General features: G+C 41.2%; 1 protein-coding gene across 7 annotated transcripts in view; it reads right to left on the reverse strand.

Annotated features, from left to right (window-relative positions):
* Window positions 1-24723, reverse strand: part of LOC105486875 (kinesin family member 16B) — a 310777-nt gene that overhangs the window by 91386 nt on the left and 194668 nt on the right. For 2 of the 7 annotated variants that reach the window (XM_071079696.1, XM_011749954.3), the window contains exons 18-24: window positions 22073-22105; window positions 21665-21718; window positions 18762-20120; window positions 14224-14376; window positions 11618-11714; window positions 10535-10585; window positions 672-9216 (exon numbers count right to left, since the gene is read on the reverse strand). In XM_071079696.1, the coding sequence (XP_070935797.1) occupies window positions 7093-9216; window positions 10535-10585; window positions 11618-11714; window positions 14224-14376; window positions 18762-20120; window positions 21665-21718; window positions 22073-22105 (3871 nt within the window). In that variant the 3' untranslated portion in view covers window positions 672-7092. Of the gene's footprint in view, window positions 1-671; window positions 9217-10534; window positions 10586-11617; window positions 11715-14223; window positions 14377-18761; window positions 20121-21664; window positions 21719-22072; window positions 22106-24723 lie in introns of those variants that run through there. The other 5 variants (XM_011749957.3, XM_011749955.3, XM_011749951.2 and 2 more) reach the window with 4 other exon arrangements.

The following is a 24723-nucleotide window of genomic DNA, read 5'->3' on the forward strand; positions in this document are numbered from 1 at the left end:
AAAAATCAAAATGTGTTCCCATCAAATCATCACTGTGGTGTGAATTTGTAAACATTATTTTATGAAGTCAATTTCATGAGAAATGTGGAATTCTCGGGGTACAGTGTAAAAAATTCTTGACATTCTCCTAAACTATGTTTATACTGGACAGGAAGTAAAGCTAACATAAATGTCTCTTAAATTTATTTTTGATTTGAAAGTGGCTATATTTTGAGTATCTTGAGGTTTATACTAGACATGCAAATGTTTGCTGTATCCCATTATATGCCATTATTTATGGGAGCTTTTATATCTCGATGGCATTATTTATTTTGGAATCTGTCACAGTTTCCCTATATGTGACAAAAAAGATTCTTAGACTCTGAAGGGGAAGTTGATGGCACTGGAGTAGGAGGTGTTCGGAACATCTCTCCGTGGGCAGAACTGGCATGGATGAGTACAGAAGACAGTATAAGCAATTTTAAATGTGCCATGGAGTCGTCCTATTTAGAAATAAAAAGTGAAGAAAAAGTAGATAATTGGTAACTTGAATCACATATCTGTACATAAGAAATATCTTTAAAAGAAATATCTTTAAAAGTTAAATACAAAAAATATTTTTTCTGACAGCTTTTAATGAAATAATGCTCTGTGGCAACAAATATGCTGTTTTTCCACTTTGGTGAAACACTGTCCTTAGCTGAAAGAAATAGGCAGAACATAAGGTACACTGTAAATATTCAGTTCAAAGTCTTCTTTTACTACTCAGGCCATTTCCTTCAAAAGCAACAAATTGAGGAAATGAACAGGAAGTGGCACTAATATCCACTCAGATCACCGCGGGCTCTCAGAGAACATGAAACAGTCCAAGTCCTCAGGGAGTCATCAACAGTTGTCCCAAACATTCTAATTATGTACCAGATGGTCAAATTCAGTCTACACTGATCATGACAAGGTCTGGCCTAAGGACTGCCATCTAACCTCCAGGAGCCCACAGCCAAGCTTTGCTTCTGAAATACAGGCAAATCTGGCTTTTTATTAGATTTAACAAAGTTACAAATTCTCCTGTCCCTGTTCCAACCATAGCACATATTTCTAATCCTTCCTTTCTTCAACTACACATACTATACTGATAGTTCTCATTAGAGCTACTGTGTCTCGAGTACCTATTACGCCCCAACAATTTGAAAGTGGAGATTTGGAGAAAGAGACAATGGAGATTTGGGGAAAGAGATGATGGAGATTTGTTATAGCCTCCAACATCAGCCAGGTTGTAAGAAACAGGGAAGAAAGATAACATGCAGGAACAAGCACAAATGATGTATATGGTAAATAACCAGACAGGTTCCTATCCATTTCCAGTAGAGAAGCCTGCCTTTGCTATAAGGGGATCTTGTCTTAATTAACACTACTCTTACCTTTGAAGGCTTGGCAAATACAACAGAACTGGATTTTGCCAAGACGTGGCCATACAGGCACATCCTGTCCATCCCTGTGAAGGACGGGACTTAACGACAGCCTGGTGTGGAGAAACAGTGCTAACATTATCTCATTTCTAAAGTGAGTTTGGAAGACTCACATCAGCAAACAAATACAAGTTTTGATATATACATCTATCCTGAGGGATAAGTTACCCAGAAGATGGCAAACTGTTGGATACTGGTACTTGTAGAATACCTTAAGTTTAGTGGCCTTTGGGTAAATCTAAAAGGTTTAGTTGACATTTCCAATCCATGATTCTCACCAGAATCAATTAGTTCTTCTACAAAGATCTGAGCTGACCAAAATTGTTTCAAGGTTTGGAAATACTGAATATTGGATTAATGTTTCAACCTGAAACTATTAAAAGTGTCACTATTTTTCTCTAGATCACCAGATTATATTAAGTGGTCATCATCTTTGAACAATGTATCAATTAATGGCTGATTTTAAAAAGATTAAATGTGGGGTCTATTATACCTGGCTGATAATGTAGCAACAACTGCTAAGTGGCTCTCACTATTAAGCATGAATACAGACAGGTTAGGACCCTCAAGGAAAAGCGGATATTCTCCCTTCTATTATAACGGTACAGTGTCATTGATTAATCATGAAAAGTACCACTGATGTTCACTCACTGATTTTTTGCTGAGCCCTGGCTTTGGTTCAAACCATGCTGAATGCGAGGCCCAGGAGAAAATAAAAGGCAGGAATGCACTTCCAGTCAAGTAATCATACAAACTTACGTGCACCATATTCACACTATGACTGTGTCTAAGCTTTCTTTTACAGAGCTGAAAACACAGAGTGCAAAGAGGAGAAATAAGATCCATACAAGGAAATAAAAGGAATTGAAAAGAAACTTGTAAGGCAATCCTTGAAAACAACAACTCATACAGACAGAAATAATTGTTAATGTCTAGAATTCCAAGAAAATAAATTTACAAGTCAGTTAAGAATCAACTTAGCAATACTTGGAAATATATATTTCAGCATAGTCATTCCTATAAAAAAAATCTATAAAAAATTTTACCAATGTCAGGAATAACAGTGACTATGAAATAGTTTTGGCACTGTGGACAAATATATATATTCTAGAGTAGAAAAGTCTGGATTTAAGTCCCAGTTCTCAACCTAGTAATCCTTTTTGAGTCTAAATTTCCAAATCTGAAATGGAGTTCAATGTGAATTCCTGCATTCTAGTAGAATCACCGTAAGTATCAAAAGGAACAAAATATGAACAAGAAGTCCTATACATTGTAAACCACAATATAAACAGTGACTGGGATTGCTGTCATCCCTATAACCCACTGCACCTTCAGCAACAAAAGATTTTAACCAGATATTAAAAGGCAGGAGGAGTGACTTATAATAGAATCTCCTTCATTCTCATCAACTAGTTTATTCAATTCCATTCCTCATAAAGAAGGCATACCACAACAGTGCATCCTTAACCAGAGATTTGATGGTGATGGTTTGAAAAATGTATTGTGTAAGAAACAGTGGAGAGACGGAAGGGTGTTGGAGGTAAAGGAGAAAAATCAGAGGAGGCAGACATACAAGAAATGTCTTCTCTGAAGGGTTGTGTATAATGCAGATTGCAAAATACATTTGTTTTATTCTGCAACAGAGGGTGCCATGGATGAACAGACTCTGCCGACTATGCAGATGGAGATCACAATAAGGGAGATTATGGAAAGAATGGTGTAACAGTAAGAGCAGTTCCCAATGAATAAACTGCTTCAGAGGTAGAAAGCAATCAGCTCATCCATGGAGGTACTCAAATTGAATAGGTAACTTAAAAGGTCCTAGGGCACACTATCCCGGTACCTGAATGTTTCCATTAGGGAGAAGTCCTACAAGTTTCATCCGAGTCTTATCTTTTAATAGAGCTTTGGGAACCTTGACATAATACATCCATGGAAAATTAATTGCCGGTCCCAGTTCTTCTCTCCCTGTAGTAGCCGTACATATCCAGAGTCTTACCATGGCCTCTTGATGGATGGAGGCTTCCTTGCCCCTTGATTTGGGGCTTGGTCATGTGACTTGTGTTGGCCAGTTAGATGTTAGCAGACACAGGCAAAGGCTTGCAGGACTGCCCTTCTGTGTTTCTGTCATCACCACGATGGCTACTGCCCCTTCTGAATAGATCCCAAAATGACATGTGCGGAGCAGACCAACCCTGGCTGAGCAACAGATGACCTGCAGCCTACAGCACAGCCACTCCAATCTACTTGCAAAGCAGCAGAATAAAATAAAAACATTTTTAATGTGCCACTGAAATTTGGGGGGGGGGTGTTGTTTGTTATTTGGCAATCGCAGACTGATATAACATCTGTCACAGGAGATATTCTAAGGAATGAGGCAGAGTTGTCTAAGCTACATACTGGAAATTGTGTAACTAAATTAACAAAATGACCTCATTAGAAACTGGTCTATCCAATAAGCTGGGTTGATCATCAAAGAAGCATTAATAAAAGTGGCTCTAATCTATTTATCATACAAAGCTTTAAATCATCTGGGAAAGAGAATGTAAGCAAAAATTACTGTAATTACTACTGCTGGAAGGCGTAAGTACTCTCTTCCAAAGGGATGCAAGCACATTTTTAAAGTAATGAGAACAGGGAGACACACTGTTTTGAAATGTTTTTCAACAAAGACTAAATAAATTCATCCTGCCAACCACAAGTCTGTAAAACAGGCAGCTGTGCGCAAAATGGATTTTAATCAAATTCAGATGAAATCACTATTTCAAAAGTATTCAAAGAGCTATTGTCTAGAATGTATTAAGAAGTCCCACAATATAAATGTTTATGCCTATACTGTAACAATGCAGAATGCCACATAACCAAGAATGCATGCGTCTATTTTTTTCTGATTCAGAAACTCATGACAGCCGAGATGTCGTTACAGTAGGCTGAATACTCTGACTCTCGTAGTTGCTCCACTCTAGGGGTGCCGTGGGCTTAGACAAACTCCTGAAGAAATGAGCAGAGGGAGCTGCTAGGATTGAAGCCGCAGCAGAGGGAGCCGCTAGGATTGAAGCCACAGTGGATAATGGCAACAACAATACTCCACTGGCTTTCACAGGCATCACGACCCCCTTAATACTTATTTCACAGACAGTAAATCAAACTCTCACACCCAGGAACTATATCTTATCTCAAGGTACAAAGTATGCTTAGGTGAGAGAAGTGACACGCGGAATCTGAATGCTGCAAGCTGCTTCTATTATGTGGTGCAATCTGAACATGATCCTCACTGTGGCCTTCTTCGATCATAAAGCAGACTGCAGAAGTTATAATGAGTGATACGATTTTTATACAATGCTCATATCTGCTGCATGTTCCATCTCTGAGAAATCCTAAAGACCATGATTTACAACATGGTGGAATTACGCTTCTGTGCCTGTGCGAATAAGCACATCTGTCTAATAGTTAATACTCTTTGTTAAAATTATGTACTGTTTATTCATCACTCCCTTCTTCCTGACCATGGCATCCCTCTGCTGGCATCTTAAAGTCTATTCCCTCAGCCCTTCATAATCATTAATTGTTTTTCTTTGTTAACTTGCACAAGACTACTGCAGTATAACTCTGTTTTTCTTATCAAGAAAATACGAGAAAATACTGGGTGGAACAACTTAAGAAGAAAAAAGGAATGCAAAATATATTAGTTTTAACAAGTAAAAAAAAAATAAATTAGGAGAAATATTATTGATAAGATATTAGAAAACTACCATGGTACGTTTTAGGAGTGTTTGTTCATAATGGAAGATGACCTACCAACTAAGATAATGACAAATTAGTGACTAATTTTAATGATGTCCTCATCAACGAGTTAAAAGCCTTTAGGTATAAGGTAAAACAGTATTTATGTATGGGGGTAGAGGGTGCTTTGGAAGTGACAAAAACATGCTCAACCTAAAAACATGAGAATCCAATTGCCTTAAAAAACCAAATGCCTCCACTGGTCAGAAGCAGACATGGCTGCAGCCACCGGTCTGCAGATCGTAACACATTCTTCAATTCCCTGTCTTTTCCTGTTGGTGTCTGCAACACTAGGTAGAGGAAAATATGTGGGAATGTAGACCCAGTGTAGGTAGCTTGTCAATTCTTCCGACAGGGGAAAGAGGGAAGACGAGCACTTCCTGGCCAAAAGAAGATAGTAAGTTTCTGCGTGTGTTAAGCTTTGACACCATTTCTGTCATTGATTAGGAACAGAAATGAAGAAGGCACTACAACATTTATGTTGCACTTATCCAGAGATTTGACCAGAATAGAAAATGCCCCTTCCATGCCAGCAGAATCACTGACTCACTCAGCTGCGTCCAACATCCACTGAGAGCTACCGTGGGCTAAAGATGGTTCGGCTGAGAGTGGATGGAGAGTGGGCGGAGCAAGACAGAAGCAAAGGCAGAAGCACATCTCCTTCCTTCTGAGAACTCTGGATTTAGGAGAACACACACCTGAGAGGGGAGAACAGTGGCAGAGCAACTAGGGTCAGATGAAATTAAAAACAAATACAAAACGTGTAACCTGATAGGATTTTTGGACAGAGGGGGACCGAAAGGGTTGATCAGAGGAGCTAGAGACCCTGAAGAGTACAGTTTGAAGCCTCTCACCTAGGAGGAGGCAGCTGACTACTGGGTGGACCTTCATGGAGAGAGAAGCCCCACACTGGGCAGATGCAGCAGGGAACTTGTCTGAGAAGGGAGGCCACCGAACTGACCAGCTGGGGCCAGGGCCAGCAGGAGACCTCGATCAAAGGTTGTAAGTGGTGGCTGGGTGAGATACCAGAGGCAGGTGCCTCTAAGGGGACTATATATTTGACAAGACAGCAGAAAGAAGCCACGAGAACAAAGTGAGACTCTGAGATAAAGAGACTTACAGGACAGAGAGACAAAAGTTCTGAGAAAGAACTGGAATATGGTGGTGGGGGGGGATACGGGTTAGGTGGAATAGTCGTAGGTACACCAACAAGTGAGGAGCTGAAATAGCAAGGGTTAGAAGGGAATCATCAAGAAGTATGAAAGGAGGAAGGTAAAGGCAATTAACTGAGGAAGAAGACACTGCAGGGCATGCATCACTGTCTCGATTCCGCATACCATGGTGATGGGAGGACACTTCAAATCCCTGGGTCCTCATAGGAAGCTTGACGCATCACTAATGTTTTCTGCTACATAACTATCCTAATCACAGCTGAAACCAAGGATGTCAATGAAGGTCACTGCCAGACTGGACACTTTTTCAGGCAGCACAAATTAGCCTGCTGGAATCCAGCAGGCACAGACAGATTCCAAGCCACCCCACTATAAATCGACATGAAGCCAAACAATCAGAAATGCTTTAATCACCTCACAAATAACGAGGCAGGCACAAATTTATAAGCCTGAGTTTCGAGAAAATGAAGCAAGGTGGTCATAAAGATATTTTATCAGGGCTCTGCTATTAGCTGTTTTTATTTTATTGTAGATATTTAAAATATTTACATTTTCAATTTCAGAGGTCTGCATCTTTCCAGTTCCAATTCAATTAGCTACACGGAGATATTCATGTTGCCTTGACTGTTTTCACAATGCTTATTTTATTATGATCTCAAAAAACATGTAGTGCATCTTTAAAAGTCTCCACCTTAGAGTCTTGTCAAATGTGAGATTAGCCAAAGAGCCTCATCTTGAGAATTGAAAGTAAGTTTCCAGACCTCATGTGTGACATTCTGACTGCCTTGAAGATACAATGGGGTGGTGAACAACTGGACATCTGAGGATTCCTGAAGGTGCTCAGGTGGACTATTTCTGGAACCCACTGAAGGTTTGAGTTTCGGTAAGAAGACTAGTTCTACTGTTGACACATTTTTCTTTTCTGGAACAACAGCACACCTGAATTCACTTAAAGCATGGCATTTGATCACATCAAATTGTGCACCTGGAGGAGGAATGTTTTGAGATTGAGTGCGTGGATAAAAAACACAGTCTTCCTTCACCAGTGCAATGTGGGTGTTCAGAAGGACTAGCGACCGGCACTGGTCACGGCCAGAGTCACCCACGACTTTCACTGTTGTATAGAGCAGTAACTGAACTTCTGCCAGGGAAGGGACATTGCCTTCCATATTTCCATGAAGAAAGTAAATCATGTCAACCAAGGTAGTCTGGAATTTGGATGACACCTGAACTCCATTTGGCAAAACTAAATCAGGGATTTCCGCTTTCCAATCAAGAGAAAGCTGAACCAGATCTTGCTGGAGCAAGGGATGATTAGCGCAGGCAGCGGCATCAGGCTCCGGCATCAGGACACACAGGAGGTCACGACACAGCTGTTGAGACAGGTATTTGTTGTAACTGAACACAGTGAGCAGAAGACCCTCTGCAGAGCTCAGGAATCGAATACTCTGTCCACCAAAGCCAATCTGAATCTCCTGTAGACCTGAGAGAGGTAGAGCATGAAAAACGCTCATTGAGCCAAGGAGACTATCTGACAGGACCAAAGCACATAAAGTTGACTGAAGCAGGAGCAAACATGCTGGTTGAGGGTCAGGTGCCGTGCAGTTAGCAACAGCAAGCCAGTAAATGCCTTTGACTTCGTTCATGTTGCCCAAAGGTTCTGGTAGAGAACAAGTCACACGCCTAAGAAGGTCTTTCAAAGGCCACTCTTGAAGTTTCAGCATTTGGTCCGGGAATTGCACAAGGCTCTGCTTAAATGCAGAGCTCTTTCTGGCATCTTCATATTCCAGGTGAAAAACAGAGCTTGGCGAGGAACCCGGTAAACCTGCAGCTGCAAAGGTAGACGCCAGATAAGGCGCCGCACCCTCTGCTGGCCTCAGGCTCTCTGCAGCTTCGCTCTTGCTGCTGCCAAACACAGCTTCCGGAGAATGAGATTCTGTTGACTGCATGTCAATCTTCAAGGGCATGTGTGGGGCTAAGTGCTTCAGAAATGGCAGGCTTCTGACGAATGTTGTTACCTGGGAGGGGAGCCCCCTTGGGGCACACAGACTCCCCACGAGCCTGGCTTGGCTGATCGCTTTTGTGCCAGCCTGAAGCAGGTGACTGCTGGTATCTTTATAAAGGTCTGAGAACTTGTGGTAAAAATATCCCAGTCCGTTGTTTCCTTCTGTTCTGATATTTATCAGTGACTCTGATGAGCTCATTTTTTTAGCATCCAACTCTTCCTCACCTTGCTGCTCACTATAAAACTCAGAGGCCAGTACACTCTGCAGGGCACTGCAGGATGCTCTCTCCTCATGGGAAATGCCTTCAGACAGAACCAAGCGGAGCACCTTGCCTTGCCTGGCCTGCTTGCCTCCACTATTTATAGACACTTCTTGGGATGTGTGTTGCAGCAAAGTCCAACTGGACTTGACTCTCAAGCTGTGTTCATCTTTATGAGTCATCAGCTCACTGAAATTTTCTGACTTACTCTGAAAATCTTCTGCATCATCGGTGTTACTTTCATTAAGAAAAGAGATTTTAGGTAGACTAAAACATTTTGGTTCAAAATGGCCAGCAGGCTCGGGATGACAATATTTGTTTTCACTGTCCTGGAATACCTCAGGTACTGAGGACTGATCCCTTTGCTGGTGAGTTCTCTCTTGTGATGCCGAGGAAGTTATTTTAGGGCCTGAGATGCTCCACAGCATGGGATGATCCCAGGGGTCGTTCTGATCCACCTCCCTCCTCTCCTCTCTAATGAGGCTGGAAGTCTCAGTGGCATCTCTGGGCAGAAGTGGGTCAAGATACCATGCTGGGCAAAACTGCCTTTTCTGTTCAAGGTGTCAAAAAAAGTTGAAAATGGGGATGTGGTATCTCTTTCTGTGATTCTTTTGCACATGATGATTCTTGTCATTGGTTTCATTGGGTAGATTAATTCAGAGGTTAAATAAAAAGCCTAAGCCATTCGTATTGATACATGATTAAAGAATTGATTATCTGATTCATCCATAGAACATCAATTTTCCATATTATATATATTATAAATCACTGAGAATTTTAATAGAAATACATTGTATGGGATTGATCCACAGTACCCACTTCTTGATCTAATATTTCATTTTCCCTACAATAAATTCCAAGCCCTCTGATTCAATGTTTAGAAGGTCAAATTTAGTTATGAAAATAAGTCCATGATCATATGTCCAAAACGCAATAAAGGCAAACTTAATGAAAATCAGATAGCAAGGCCAAAAGAAATGCCCAAGTGTTCTAGCCCAGGTTACATTTCTCTCTCCTTTTGGTTTGTTTCATGGGAATCAAATGTTTCCATGAACATTAACGGGAATTACCATTACTGTTATCTACAAGTCATCACCATGGAAGGACTACTGTGCACCCGCTATGTGCAAGCTACTGGGGACACAAAGAAATGAAAGCCAGTGGCTTGCTCTGTAGAGGAGGGAGATGGGTATCCAGGGGAAGTTCACATCATTACTGGATGACTGGCAGGAGGGCGTGGCTGCGGCCAAAGTCAGCTCAGCCTCTGTGAATATCCACCTCTTGCTGTCTGTTCAGTAATGTATGAACACTATCTGGAAAATTTCCATCACCTACTATTTTTTGGGGGTTGATTTTTTAAAATTTACAAATATATGGGAGGGACATGCCTCTTAGTGGAGGAAAATATCAGTGAAATCTTACAAATTGCATGCCCAAATAAACCTTGGTTTGACAATCCACCAGAGAAACAAGTTAATCAATCAAGAGTGTTTCCTTTGTACTACTGCCAACTCACAGTCTATAAAATGGACAGGAGGAGTACGGAGTTTCATTTCCAAACCCCATATCTGATTCTGATTATATAATTCTGCCTTTTAAATGCAGACCAAGGGAAAATATACTGTCACAAATGAAAAACTGGGCAAAGCTCCACCACAGCTACATGCCATTCAAATAAAGTCAAAGCAGTTTCAATCTGCAGGATTCCGTTTAATTTTAAGTCCGTATAATAGCTTGCCTTCCCTATTAGCCATTAATCTCGTTGGGACCTCAAAATTCTAATTATGCAACTAAACATTAAGAAAATGTAATCACATAAGCATGCCATAATTTAAGGCGACCCTATCAATCTGAAAAATCATTACCTACCTCATATTTTAGTTTACGTTGAATGGTGCCATTGTGAAGTTTCTCATTATCCTGAAAAGAAAATAAAAAGCCCTCTATATTAAATTATAGCAAGTTTATGGGGCGGGGGACTGATTCGATTACAAGTATTTATGGGAATGGAAATCTAAATAAACATACTTGTCATTCAACAATGACAACCCTTCTAAATAATTTATATCCCCAAGATAAACACGACTCTATTGATCCATCTGCCATCAGAGAACTGAACTATTACTCCTAATCCTAAAATTCTAAGAATAGTATTAAAAACAAGATTTCCTTAGGGCATTTCTTAATTTGCAGGATAGAAATGCACGGTCTTTATTTCAATATAGACTTGTCACAAATATGTATCTTCTAAAAGTCAAAATTCTATTTATATTTTGGATAATTAGTAAATTAAATAAATATGGAATTTGGAAGTATTCTGGAAGAAAACAGAAGAATGTTGCATGTAGAATTAAAAGTATTTTAGACTTTATAATAATCGCTTAAAAGTTGTCACAGAATTATAAAACTATAAAATAAAGTTACTTTTGAATTAATACTATTTATAAACTGTTACACTCTGCCCAAGTAATATTTAATATTTTTGCTAGAACATTCCACATCTGAATTTTCTCACTGGAAAACAAAAGAACCCACCACCACTACCCCCAAAAACTTATCTTCAAGGTCATCTTGAAAGATTAATGGGCTGAGTGCGGTGGCTCATGCCTGTAATCCCAGCACTTTGGGAAGCCGAGGCGGGCGGATCACTTGAGGTCAGGAGTTTGAGACCAGCCTGGCCAACATGGTGGTAGAAACCCTGTCTACTAAAAATACAAAAATTAGCCAGGTGTGGTGGTGGGCGCCTATAGTCCCAGCTACTCGGAAGGCTGAGGCATGCGAGTCGTTTGAACTGGGAGGTGGAGGTTGCAGTGAGCCAAGATGGTGCCATTGCACTCCAGCCTGCTTGACAGAGCAAGACTCAGTCTCAAAAAAAAAAAAAAGAAAAGAAAAAAGGAAAAAAGAAAGATGAATGAACGTGTTACTTCGTGTTATTTGGCTCCTTCAGCTTACCTTCATCATGTCTGCAGATGTACTACAGTCTTCACTAATCACACGATGCAAATCCTGAAGGCGTCTTTGGACTTCTTCTTCAATGTAAGCACTGATCCTGAAACACAATGGAGATGGAGTAGAACTGACACTTCTAACCGCACAGGACATTCTGAGATCCTTTATTTACTATGCCCTTCATGACAGGGAGCAATCTCATTCTAAATGCCAAACCTAACAACAACTTGAGAACTTCAACATTTTTACTTTTTTCAAGAAATCTGGTGCTACGTGTTCACCATCTGGCTTTTGCCCAAATGAGGCAGAACTGAACAAGTAATAGACTACTGGGAATGGAAAGGAGACTAAGTGATCCTATCCAAGTCCTTAGTGGAATTCTTGCTGTAGGATGGGAGAAATCAGTCACTGGCTTCAGAAGGCTCTGCGGTCTGTGATCTGACGCCAAGACAGAACATTTTATTCACAGAGCCTTGGGTTCCTCATACAGAAAAGGATAATACAGATGATAGTTATTTCTCACATCTCAAGGTCATGTATGAGAATTACCAAAAAAGAAAAAAAAATAAGCAAGAGATGGACATACTCTCTACGAATCTTCCTCATTCAGATTGAACAACGTCTTGCATACTTGTATTCCCAGTCTGTCTTGTCTCTCTAAATGGGTTCTCTGTGCCTAGCCAGCAAGACCACATCTTAAAGGTCTCTGCCTTCCAAAATGCCTAGGACAGGACCAGGATAGAGATGAGGCCAAACACCGCTGACTGTTGAAGCAGTGTCAACTTATTATCTGATATCTCATAAAATGTAGGTGAAGTTGTATGAAGTAAAACTATCAGCCCTGACCACCTCAGTGGATTTTGGTCTAATCTCTGGTCGTTCCACCTCACTGTTTTTAGGTCATTCCACCTGGAGGAACCAGAGAGACTAGAGAAGTTTATCTTCATCGAAAATCTTTCTAGTGGCAGAGAGTGCCCAAATGGAAGTCATTCTGTTCTAGACTCCCCTCCTCCAATTCTACAGGTACTGATTAGATGGATTATTACTATTTTTGAGATGGAGTCTCACTCTTGTCTCCCAGCCTGGAGGGTTGTGGTGTGATCTCCACTCACTGCAACCTCCGCCTCCCGGGTTCAAGTGAGTCTCCTGCCTTAGCCTCCCAGGTAGCTGGGGTTACAGGTACCCGCCACCACACCTGGCTAATTTTTGTATTTTTAGTGGAGACAGGGTTTCACTATGTTGGTCAGGCTGGTTTCAAGCTCATGACCTCAGGTGATCTGTCCAGTTCGGCCTCCCAAAGTGCTGGGATTACAGGTGTGAGCCACCACACCCAGCCGGATGGATTATTTTAAATTAAATGGTTTCCATGTTTATATGTTAGCACATTCACTAAATAAATAAGTAAATCTGCATAAACACATGCATAATCCTGTAATCATTTCTATACTACAGAACAAAGAGAAAAGATTTTCTAAAATGCTAGGCAAAGAGATTAAAATTTTAGGTAAAAGAGCCCAAATAAAGCGCAATGTTTATCTTTCAATATTGAAAACAAAATTGTGTGCCACTGAAAATTGTGTGCTACTGAACATGAGTGAAGGCCATTTACAACTTATCACCCCTGATACTCACTTAAATTTGAAACTAGCCCTGTGGGATATGAGGTTCATGCCATTCTGAGTACATTTTGATATCCAAATATATATCTCCTAACATCTAGGGTTCAAGACTGCCCAATTTCAAATGTTTCCATGTTTAAATGGAGTGAAGAATAATAATCATTGTTTTCTGATAGGCAAAGAATAATTAAGCTGATTTTTCTAAGGGCTCTAAGCCACAGAGCAACACACAATGCCACCTAAGCTGAAAATCACTTAACTAAAGTAACATTAGATATAGATTTATTATACTCACAATCATTCTGAATATACTAGTTTTTATAACAAACTTCATCTATTAGTAATCCATGACATATAAATTAACTGTCAACACAAGGTCCTCCTCCTTGGTAGAGTTAAGTTAATTCTAGGTCTTTGTTTTTGTCAACCTGGCCTTGTCTCACTTTGTGCTGGATGAGCTGGTTCCCCTGCAACTTTTCATTCCATCCTCTCATTCAAACCACACTTGACCCTTGAACAACACAGGTTTGAACAGCACAGGTCCACTGATATGTGAATTTTTTCCAATAAATACAGCTGGACCTCCCTATTAGTGGTTTCATATCCACAACTGTACACAGATTGAACATGTAAGGAGGGCAACTTTTTCTAACTGCAGGCTCCAGACGGCTAACAGGGGGACTTCAGAATGTGTGGATTTTGTATCAAAGAGGCGTCCTGAAACCAATCCTATGCAGATATCAAGGGACAACTGTACCTGCAACAAGATGGATCTGGCTAGCCAGGTCTCAAGTCCTTGACTTTCTCGAAACCACCCCTTACCCTACCACTGGCAGGCCAATGGCAGATGAAGGCAGAGCACATCTCAAGCACGTGTACTACCTGTTGCCCTTAATACAGCCCTCCAGATACAAAGTAGTTCAATAGAGAAACAATGAATCCTTGAGTCACATCAAATGAGAAGCCTGGAATCACTTTCATGTCCAGTACCTGGCATCCATGAGGGGAACCAGGTGTGATTTTTCAGCACTGACTGGCAAGCTGGAAGAAGCCACCTTCCCTTCCGGGGTCCCATGATGACTTTTTTGAACACCATCGGCCTCATAAATCTTCTGCTTCAGCTGCTGGATTTCATATTCTAACCTACACAGATAGGAGCCACATAATTCATTCATTAATAGTATTTCCTGATCATCCTTACTGTGTGAGACATTGTTTTAGACAACATGGGGGATCAAGATCTGTCCTCTGTGTACAAAGAACTTTACCTTCTAGTAGAAAAGGTGCCACATACCCATAAGACAAGACATAAAGTGCCAATGGGCCACAAGAAGGGTTCAGGACGAGGACTGGAGGCATCCAGAAGGTAGAGTAAATTTGACCATCAAGAGCAAAGATCTCTCCACTGTGCTCCAAACAAGTCCTAGAGGTAGGTGTGTAGGATTCTGAGGCCTGTAACTCCTGCTTCAACAAGAGTTGGTTGTGGACTACATATCAGGGTTCTGGTAAATACTTACGTTTGACGAAAAAGATCTATATTTTAAAGAGTTTTTAAAACCACAAATCTAGGAGAAAGTTCAGTCAAGGCAGTTCTAAGTTGAGTCTCCAGAGGCCAGTGGGAATGGAGGCATTTGGAGATGATGGCAGATTATCTAAGTGCAGAAAGCAATATGAGCAATGGGGCAGGCCATGAAAACCAGGCATCCACTTTGCGCGGAGGCAGAGGGCATGGGAAGGGGAAGCAGAAAAGACAGGCCTAGGAAAGTAGGTTGAGTTCCATGAGAAACTAAAATAAACCATAAAATTTACCTCCAATGATAAATGATACATCTATATGAGGTCAAATATATGTAAGGTCTTTCTCCCACCGGCCCAGGCATACTTGAATCCAGGGCCATCAGGCCAGAGGGCCAAGCTTGCCAGTGAATTTGAGCTCAGGAAGCATGAGACTGCAGTCCACTCACTGTGTGAACTTGGCGAAGTTATTTAAACATGGGTCTCAATTGCCTCATGGATCAAATGAGAGCGTCAACTAATCTTCCTCAATTCCTTCAGCTCTAAAAATCAGAGACTCTGCCTTCAGATGCCAACACACCATGATGTTGCCAACCCTCTGGTGTCACCAGCAGCAATCTGACTGCTCTATCTTGAACATGAAAGCCAAGTTCTGAACTTTCCGACATGGATCACAGGGTCATGAGGGTAAGCACTCAGGAGACCCACACGAGGCTGTGCCCAGTTTAACTCAGCCCTTTCTTGGTCTATTGATTAGCAAGTACTTCTAGAGCATCCACTTGCGGAACATACAGTATTTTCAAAAGACAAGACATAAGCAAAAAAAAAAAAAAAAAAAAAAAAATGATGTCAGAGGCCTGGTGGTGGGCAAAGAATTGAGGAGCAATATTAATAGGGTATTATCAATGGCCAAAACAAAACAAAACAAAACAAATGAGCTGGATGTCGGCAGGCAATTAGCAATGTTTACAGTTAAGAAAACTCCTGCTGGGGTTGTTAAGAATTGCCCTTCAGCACAGGGCCAGTGGCCAGTGAAAAAGATTCCACAGAGCAAAGGAGGGTTTGAGTGGTATCCTGAAGCCTGAGTGAGATTTAAATGGGTGGCAAGGGACAAGCTGGCCTTCCTGTGTGGCAGACGCATGGTCAGAAGACTAGAGGGCTAAGTGGCTCAGAGATGGGTGATAAGATTGAGGTCTGACTTACAACTCTGCCACTTTCTGACGGTGTGACATTCACCCCCAATGGTCATACAACTACTGCAGGCTTCAGTTCCCTCATGTGTAAGCTGTAGACGATGGCACTCTTTATTGGAAAAGTAAATGACAATGCACACACAGCATTTAAAGCAGGATCTGAGGTACACACAGTTATTCTTCATGGCTTGCCTCATGACTATTGTCATCGTTGCCATTGTTAAAGGACTCTGACAAGAAAACAGGATTAAGTGTGAGTATTAACAACTTGCCTCTGTTATCCCTGCTATGGTGACAGGAGGCCTTTCCAGTTGGGTTACCTGATCCATGTCAATGGGGCAGCTGGAATGAGCAGGTGGTGGGAAGAAAGGCAGGAAAGTGGATTAAACCTGGTTCATAAAGCACTGAGAAGGCAATGGGAGAGCCAAGTTCAGGACATTCTTGTCCAGTCTGGTCCCACATGAATTTAGTATTTCACACTTGTGGAATTTTACAAGGGGCCAAGTCAGGCTGCATGGTGAATCCTGGCTTAGCCGTGAGAACCCTGGGAGAAAATGAAGCACAACAGAAATTCCCATAGAAAGCTGTAGGGGCATCGCAGTCAGAACACAGCGCCCGGAATCTGTTGGCCTGAATTAGCACTTAGCTAAGTCTATTTCATGAAAACTCATGAAGCTAACAGCCCCTTTTACTTGGCTTCTGAGGGAACACTCACATTGTGTAATCACTTCTGTGGAAACTGCAATACTGTATCTGCTGTTATACAGTATTAATACTAAATGGCCAGGTGACAAAAGCCAAGGACATCAAGCTAAAAGCTCATGCTGCATTCTTATTGCACACTACAGGCTACAAATTGAGAGTGTGCCCTCCACTACTTTAAATTTCCTGGGGCTGGATCTTTGTCTAGCAATTTCATTTACATAACATACCTGCAATCATTTTCTTAAACCCCCAACCTATTTCTCTGAAATAACAGCATTAGGGTTTTTGATTGTTACTTTGTTGCTGTTTTGCCTGAGGGAACTACCAGACAGTGATGGTAAATATAATCCATAGCATAACCCAATCATTTGAATGGAAGTTGTCCTGACCTTTTCAGGCAGTGTGATGGGTGAAGGCTACAGTAACACTTCTGAGTGGGTCTTGCCTTGTTATCAGCAACCGGTCCCATGTGTCTGTTAAATGCCAAGGTGGGGTGTCCTGGCCAGTACACTGGGCCTCTGGTGCAGCCCCCTTAGGAGGTGCTGTGGGTGGGGGAAGTACTGCAGAGAGGGCAAGCTTTCAGCTCTCCAATTTGAGTTTAAGATCTCAGCTGAGCAGGGAGTGGTGGCTCATGCCTATAATCCCAGCACTTCAGAAGGCTCAGGTGGGAGAACTGCTTGAACCTAGGAGTTTGAGACCAGCCTGGGCAACACAGGGAGACCCCATATCTTTAAATAAATAAATAAAAAGCCAGGCATGTAGTATATACTTGGGGTCCCAGCCATTTGGGTGGCTGGGGCAGGCGGATTGCTTGAGCCCAGGAGTTTGAGGCTGCAGTGAGCTATGATCACACTACTGCACTCCAGCCTGGACCCACAGCAAGACCCTGTGATCTCATCCATCCTCTTCTTATACAAGTGGTGACACTGAGGCCCAGCGATGAAAGATCCTGCCCAAGGTAAGAACATCCTACCATCTTGATAGGAAGGGGCTGAACCAGGCTATAAATTCCTCTTGCAAGTCTCCAAATCGGGTGATGTTTGCATCACCCAGGTGGCTGTTGGCCTTTCTGTAAGTCTTGTCATCATGTCTTCAAGGCTCCAAAAAAGGTGTTCTCAAATTCACGTACTATTCATTTTGAGAACTTATGGTCTGGTAAGCATGGTGACAGAAAATAGGTGAAGGAAGATAAATATTCTTATCTTACAAGACAAGAGTGCTAGTTTCCTAGTTTTATTTTGCATGACAACAAAAATAATACCAGTAAATCACCAAACATGTTCTAATATCCCACTGTGTTCAGAATCATCTGGAGTTTTGTTTGTTGGTTTGGTTGATTGTTTTATAATGCAGAGTCCTGAGGCCTCCTCTTAAATACTGTGACTCAATAGGGGTGGGAAAAGTATTTATTTTTTATTCCCAACAGGTTGTAGAAATCAGTAGCCTGTATGCAAACCATGAACTCCAGGGATGATACTTACTTCAACAAGTGCTAGTCATGGAGAAGATGCAAAACCATTGGTAAGAAAGGGCGGGGAAGCAGAGATGGAACGAGGTGAGGGAGGAGGGCGGAACATAGGGAGAGAAGGAAAGAGACAGGGAGCAAGCGAGAAAGGGGTGAGGGGGGAAGGAAGAAAGGGGAAGGAGAGGAAAGAGAGAGGGCAAAGGAAGAAAAAGGAGGAGGAAATAGATGCAATGGAAGAGAAAGGAGGGAACGGAAGGGGAAGAACAAAGAGAAAAGAGAGGGAGACAGGCAGGGGAGATAAGAAAGAAGGAAAGGAGAAATCAAAGTGGAAACTTTCTCAGTCTTGCATTTATCAAAATATTAAAACACACGCATTCCATAGGTGAGTAGGATAATGAACATGGGCTTTGCTTTTGTTCCTGTGTTTTTCAATTCCAGGCCAACAATTCTAAAACAAGGACACTAAGGAGAAATACAAGTTTAGGGGTACTTTCCTCAGTTCTGGCAAATACAAGCATGTGCCTATGTATTAGAGAATATGAAGGCTAAAAGAATAACTTTAAAAAAAGTGATAAACACAACATGAGGAGTGAAAAATGAGCACTCATTTGGCACCCACTGTATGCCACACCCTTCCTTCCCAATCTCACCTCTCCTGGTCCTTCTCCAGGGCTTCCTGCTCAGCCTCCAGGCTAGCCTGGAGCCCTGACTGCTCTCTGCTGCCGCTGTTCAGACTGGCAAGTTTCTGCCTCTGCTCTTCAATCTCCATGCCCAGGGTGGAGCGCCTCTGCAGCGCAGAATGTCTCCTCTCCAGCCTGGCCAGGGCCCGCTCCAGCGCCTCTCTCTGCTGCTTCTCTCTGGACTCCAGAATCTCCTTTTCCTTTTTCCTCACTTTTTCCTCCTGACGCGCAATGTTGGCAGTGAATTCAAAGGTGGCTTGGAGCTTTTGCAGCTGGCTTGCATTGGCCTGGTACTGTGCAAGCTGTTCTTCTTTTTCTTCCATTTCCTTTTCTACTTGATAAAGAGTGTTATCTAAGCTGAGAGGGCCTCTGTCAAGAATTTCAAATGCTCTCTGCTTTTCTTCCAACAGAGTTGGCAAGTGATTCTGCAGGAGGTACTGTAGCTGGCGTTCTTTATATTGCAGCCTGTACTCCACTGGCTTTATTTTCTCGAAATCGTGAGCCACTTCTGTGACATCTGTGACACTCTCTTCATGTTTTCCCAACAATCTAGATTCTTTGTCATGTTCACATTTTAAACACTCTAGGATCTCTTGTTCTTCTTGGACTTCTTTTTTCAGGAGGTCTTTCTGCTGAACCAGGTCCTTCTCCAAGTTCACTAGCTTGACAAGCTGCCTTCTCTTGAATTCGAAGAAGCGCAGTTGAGCCTTTTCTAACTCCTCGCCATCTTCATCCCCTCCGGCACGAGCCTCCTTCACCCGCAGCAGGGATTCCCGAATGCCTTCCAGGTCTCTCTTCTCCTCTTCCACCCATTGCACCTCCCCGCGCCGCAGGAGCTGGATCATCTCCTGCTTCTCTCGGAGCTGCTCTTCCAGATGGGCCACGAGCATGACCTGCTCCTTCTCCTGCTCCTCCAGTCTCTTTTTTTCCAGTTCAAGCTTGGCATACTGTTCATCTTTTTCCTTTTGGAGCCGGTCCAGTTCTTGAAATATCTGAAACTTCTCAGCCTTCTCGTTGTTGTTGAGTTCTTTGAGTCGTTGGAGTTCTTCTTGGACACGGAGAAAGGTCTCTTCTTCTTGTCTCTTCTTCAGCAGCTCGATTTCCTGCTGTTCCCTCAGCCTCTCCTCTTCAAATTTTTCCTTCTCAGCAAGCAAATCCTTTAGCTTGTTCTCGATGTGGAAGCTGCGGCGTTTGAGGCTCTCCTCCTGCTTACGAATCTGGAGCTGCACGATTTCTGTCTCCTTGCGCTGGGTCTCCACCTCCTGTTGCATCCGCTCCAGTTCGGCCTTGTCTGATTTCTGCTTTTCCTCCATTTCTTCTATGAGTTTCCTGAAATGCAACGCACTGACTGGTTGTTATCTGATCATTGTTCAAATGTTGCCCTAACTTTACTGAAATGTTCTGAAAATGCACAGACGACCAGGTCAAAGCCTCCATTAAAATAAAAAAAGAAGAGCAACTGCTTTCCTTTAAATTTCCAGCAGCATCCTGTTTAATTTTTTTATTTTTTAACTGTCTAACATATCATCTGCCTATACTCCTGAAGTGGCTTCTGATATCATTTCTTTGTAGAGCCTATAATCATAATGTGTTATGCATGATATAATTTTAAAAGGCCCCTGAGCTCGAAGAGAAAGAACCATGCCCAATTTAAATTAAATGTGAATAACTTTATTCAGCCCAATGACTAAAACTCAACAGAAGTTCAGTTACAAGACAACATTAAATAAAAATGCTTATGCTGTCCTCATCTCATTGGGGTCAAATATCAAAGTCATGATAATCGACAGTTCACTGTTCCAGCTAAAAAACTACATACTACGTAGCATTTAATCACTAGTTTGGGACAAATGGTGATCATCAAATGGTCCAAAATGTTAGTTTATTAGTGCATAACACTGAAACTAACTGGAGCCTCCATTAGAATATACACATGCGTAATTTTGCAGGCTGGTGGGGAGGTGACATGTTGTGTTTTCTGTTGGAGAACAAATGATCTCCACAGGGCACTGTACCATAAAGTTTAGGGTTGGGATGGCCTCCAGAGGAAGAGCATGGAGTTAGATTAGGAATACACGGCCTCCACCTCCTGATCCACCAAATGTTTATCCTGGATGATGCTGGAAACTAAGACCATTTATTTGTGACATTTAAACTCCAGGTCCTACAAAATAAACATTTACTTTGCAGATTTTCTATAGTTTTAGTTTTTACTCTAATTGTCATCTTTGGTCTACGTCTTGGCTGGTTAAATAGGACAGGAAAGACAGAAAAGGAGAAAATACAGTTTTATCAGGTAAAGAATTATTTTAGAACATATAAAGAACTGTTCAAATCAATGAAACAGCCATTTTTCCCTCCACCCTGTGCCCCCATACACAAAAGAAAAGTGAGCAAAGAATAAGAAAAGCAAATTATACATGGGGAAATACAAACGGCTAAACAGTATCAGGAAAGATGTTTTAAAAGCAGGGAGGTAGAAGGAAGGGAAACTGTCATTCTTCAGGCTTTTTAAAAACTCAGGGGATGTTATTAAGAGAAGATTTACTTTTGACTACATTTTAAATGAATACATTTTGGTGTATTAAATTTAATTGGTGTGTTAAATTTGCCTACTGACTCTATTTCTCGTTTCTCATAAATATTTGAAGACGAACTGTTTAAAAAAATTTACACTTGAAGAAAAACCAACTACTCCAAAAACAAAAACAAAAACAAAACAAAACTAAAAGACCTGCAGTCATTAGACATGTAAATAACAGACACAGAGCAAGAGCGAAGTACTGAAGCAGACGCAGATGAAATCAGTCCAGGATATTAACACAGGAATCCAGACTACAGTAGTGTTGAAACTTGAAACCCATGTGGCTTACCTTTTACTTTCTAATTTTTCAAGTTCTTCACGCTGTTGCCTCTCAAATTCAAGTCTAATAAAATCAAATGAAAATGAGTCACTTTTCTAAAGAGCTTTTCTCTCTCTCTCTCAGTCTCTCTATACAGAGTCACATATTCAAAAGGGCATCAGTTTTCCAAATATTACTATTAATTACCATGGATTAGCAAGATTAAAATGCATTCTTTGCTTTAGGACTATGATTAGGAATTAGACATACTTTTGGGTACTTGAACTCAGGCTGAAAAGAACAGATTTTACTTGAAGGAAAACAAACAAAACAAAAACTGTATTGAAAAAGCAGAGTTAAACAAGACTTCTAAATGAGAAGCACGTCTACTCCATGCAGCTTAGCATTGATGAGTATATAAAAATGGAGAATCTCTACCTTAGACAGATGGGTCCTTTTATAGGGAAAAGACTGCCAGGGAGGTAGAGAGAGAGAGAGCACAGACATCAATTAAGGAAAGCATTTAATAGGAAGGAATATCAGGAGAAAAGCAGTAAGGTACTTAAAAGCCAATAGCCATGCACAAATTGAAACATCTTTTTATAAATATTACATTTCCCAATAATTTCATGAAACAAACACTCCACTCCAAAAAGTTAGCTGTTATGTTTTACACTTCTCACACTTCTCAAGATAATCATGGTAAATAACTGAGTACCAATAATAATTATAAACAGTAATCAAACTGGCATCTTTACTACTTTATAGATAGTTATACTGCATGTAGGTTCATCAAGTTCCTGCTGTAATTAATAGTTATGCAACATAGGAGTTATGGGAGTTGTGAGATTGTGAACAGATTCATAGTGGTGGTAAAATAAAGGGATTTAGGTCATCGGGAATTTTAAAACAACTCACTAAAATAATAACACAAGCTGATTTCTTATCAAATATTATATTTAATTATTGCAAAGTTTAACTATTCTTATTAAGCAGCAGAAACTGTATTTCTTCATTTTTTTTTCAGGGTTGGGATTGGGGTTGGGTTAGACACTGCCAGCTACCCCACCCCCCCACCCCACCACGCTTGAACTATAATTCTTAAGCTTATACATTTTTCTGTTGTGGTAGAGGGCAGATACAGCTAAAAAGCTTGGCTACAGAAAAGTCACCATAAATCTTCTTCCTTGAATAATGTGCAAAATTCAGATTGGAAACAACTACTTAGTCATGAGCGAACAAACACTTCAAATAGTTCTCTTTCCAGTTTAATAACGTGGGGAAATATTGAGAGTAAGAAGTCTGGTGGATTTCGTTTTGGGGTTGTTTTTTGAGACAGGGTCTTGCTTTGTTGTCCAGGTTGGAGTGCAGTGGTGTGATCATGGCTCATTGCAGCCTTGACCTCCTGGGCTCAAGCAATCCTCCTCTCTCAGTCTCCTGAGCAGCTGGGACTACAGTATGGTGGCGTTTTTAGGCAGAACTGAGTATCTCTTACATGGTTGGTGCTGTGTGGGGTGATTTGCACATAATCTCCCTTGTCCACCCAGCAAATTCTAAAGGCAGCAAACAGTATCTCCATTTTACAGATGAGGAATCCAAAAGTTTGGATATGTTGAACACCTTCTCCAAGGTCACAGTGGTAATAGGTAGTGGAGCCAGGATGTGAACTCATGGCAGCCTGCTTCCAAAATACCGCCTATTAACTCAGTTTATGAGCAACGTTCAAATTTGTGATATAAAATAAAAGTATTAAATATTTCATTGAAACTTGTTAGATAACAATATATTTATTCTACGGACAAACAAAAATAATCTGTACCTTAGCATGAGAAATCAGCCATACAAATCTAAATGAAAAGCATTTGCCAGTCATGAAGACTAGCCCATATGCAATTGCATTAAGTAGTCTTAGGACTTCGTTAAAATTAAACAGAACCTTAGGAAGGATTCCAAGTTGGTATCTTCACACTTCAGTAGAGTTCAGTCTTTCTAGAGATATTTACATAGTCAAAAAGAATCACTGTATCAAATACTTTTTAAAACCTAAGCATTTCCCTAATGGAATGAACTGTACTCTTGATTTTATTTTCTGTGAATGAGAGCTCAGTGCGCACACCAGTAGAGCTGGCTTTGACAGTGTCACGTGTGCACAGCCAAAAATGCTACACTGAGCACTGGGCGTTCGGATGGAAACCTACCATCTGAGGACTGTTTATAGAAACAAGTTCTGCGCATCACAAACTGGAGCCTGTCGTGGGGTAGGGGGAGGGGGGAGGGATAGCATTAGGAGATATACCTAATGTAAATGACGTGTTGGTGGGTGCAGCACACCAACATGGCACATGTGTACATATGTAACAAACCTGCACGTTGTGCACATGTACCCTAGAACTTAAAGTATAATAAAAAAACAAATAAATAAAAAAAGAAAAAAAAAAGCAAAATGACATCTGGAACCCTGGCAGCAAAAACAAACAAACAAAAAAAGAAACAGGTTCTGTGTTTGACAGTCAGCATGCCCTCCGTCACTTGTTCTTCCAGCCTTAGAAAGCATATTTCTCATCCCTTTTAACAAAGCAGGAAACTGAAGCTTAGAGTACGTAAGCAGCAGAGGCAGGACTTGAATTCAAGTTCGGTAATAAAATCTCTGCTGCCAATCACAACTGTTGCTACTAGTGAGCTGCATGGTCTCAAGGAGGCAACTAGTTCTGAGTTTTAATATTTAATGTGACATTTTAACTGAGCAACTACTTTTTAAAAATTGAACACAGTGTCAAGTACTGTGTTAGGCAAGAGGCTTCAACAGTCTGTAAGAGAGATGTGGTCCCTGTCCCCACCAGGCTCCGGGTCTGTAAGAGACAGTCAGTGTGTCACATATGAGCATGGGGTACTGAGTCCAGAATTTGGTAGTACCTAGGATCAAGCAGAGCTTCCTGAAGAAGCATATATCTAATCTGGGTCATTCTTTCTCTTGCATGATATAGAAACTCAAAGAAAGCTAGTAAAATCAGATGTGGGCTTGCTATAGGAGAGGTGGCAAGATATGAAGTTCAAGAGGACAACAGAAGCCAGACAGTGAAAAGCCTTGG

The sequence above is a fragment of the Macaca nemestrina genome, chromosome 15, assembly GCF_043159975.1.
Source record: "Macaca nemestrina isolate mMacNem1 chromosome 15, mMacNem.hap1, whole genome shotgun sequence".
Taxonomy (NCBI): domain Eukaryota; kingdom Metazoa; phylum Chordata; class Mammalia; order Primates; family Cercopithecidae; genus Macaca; species Macaca nemestrina.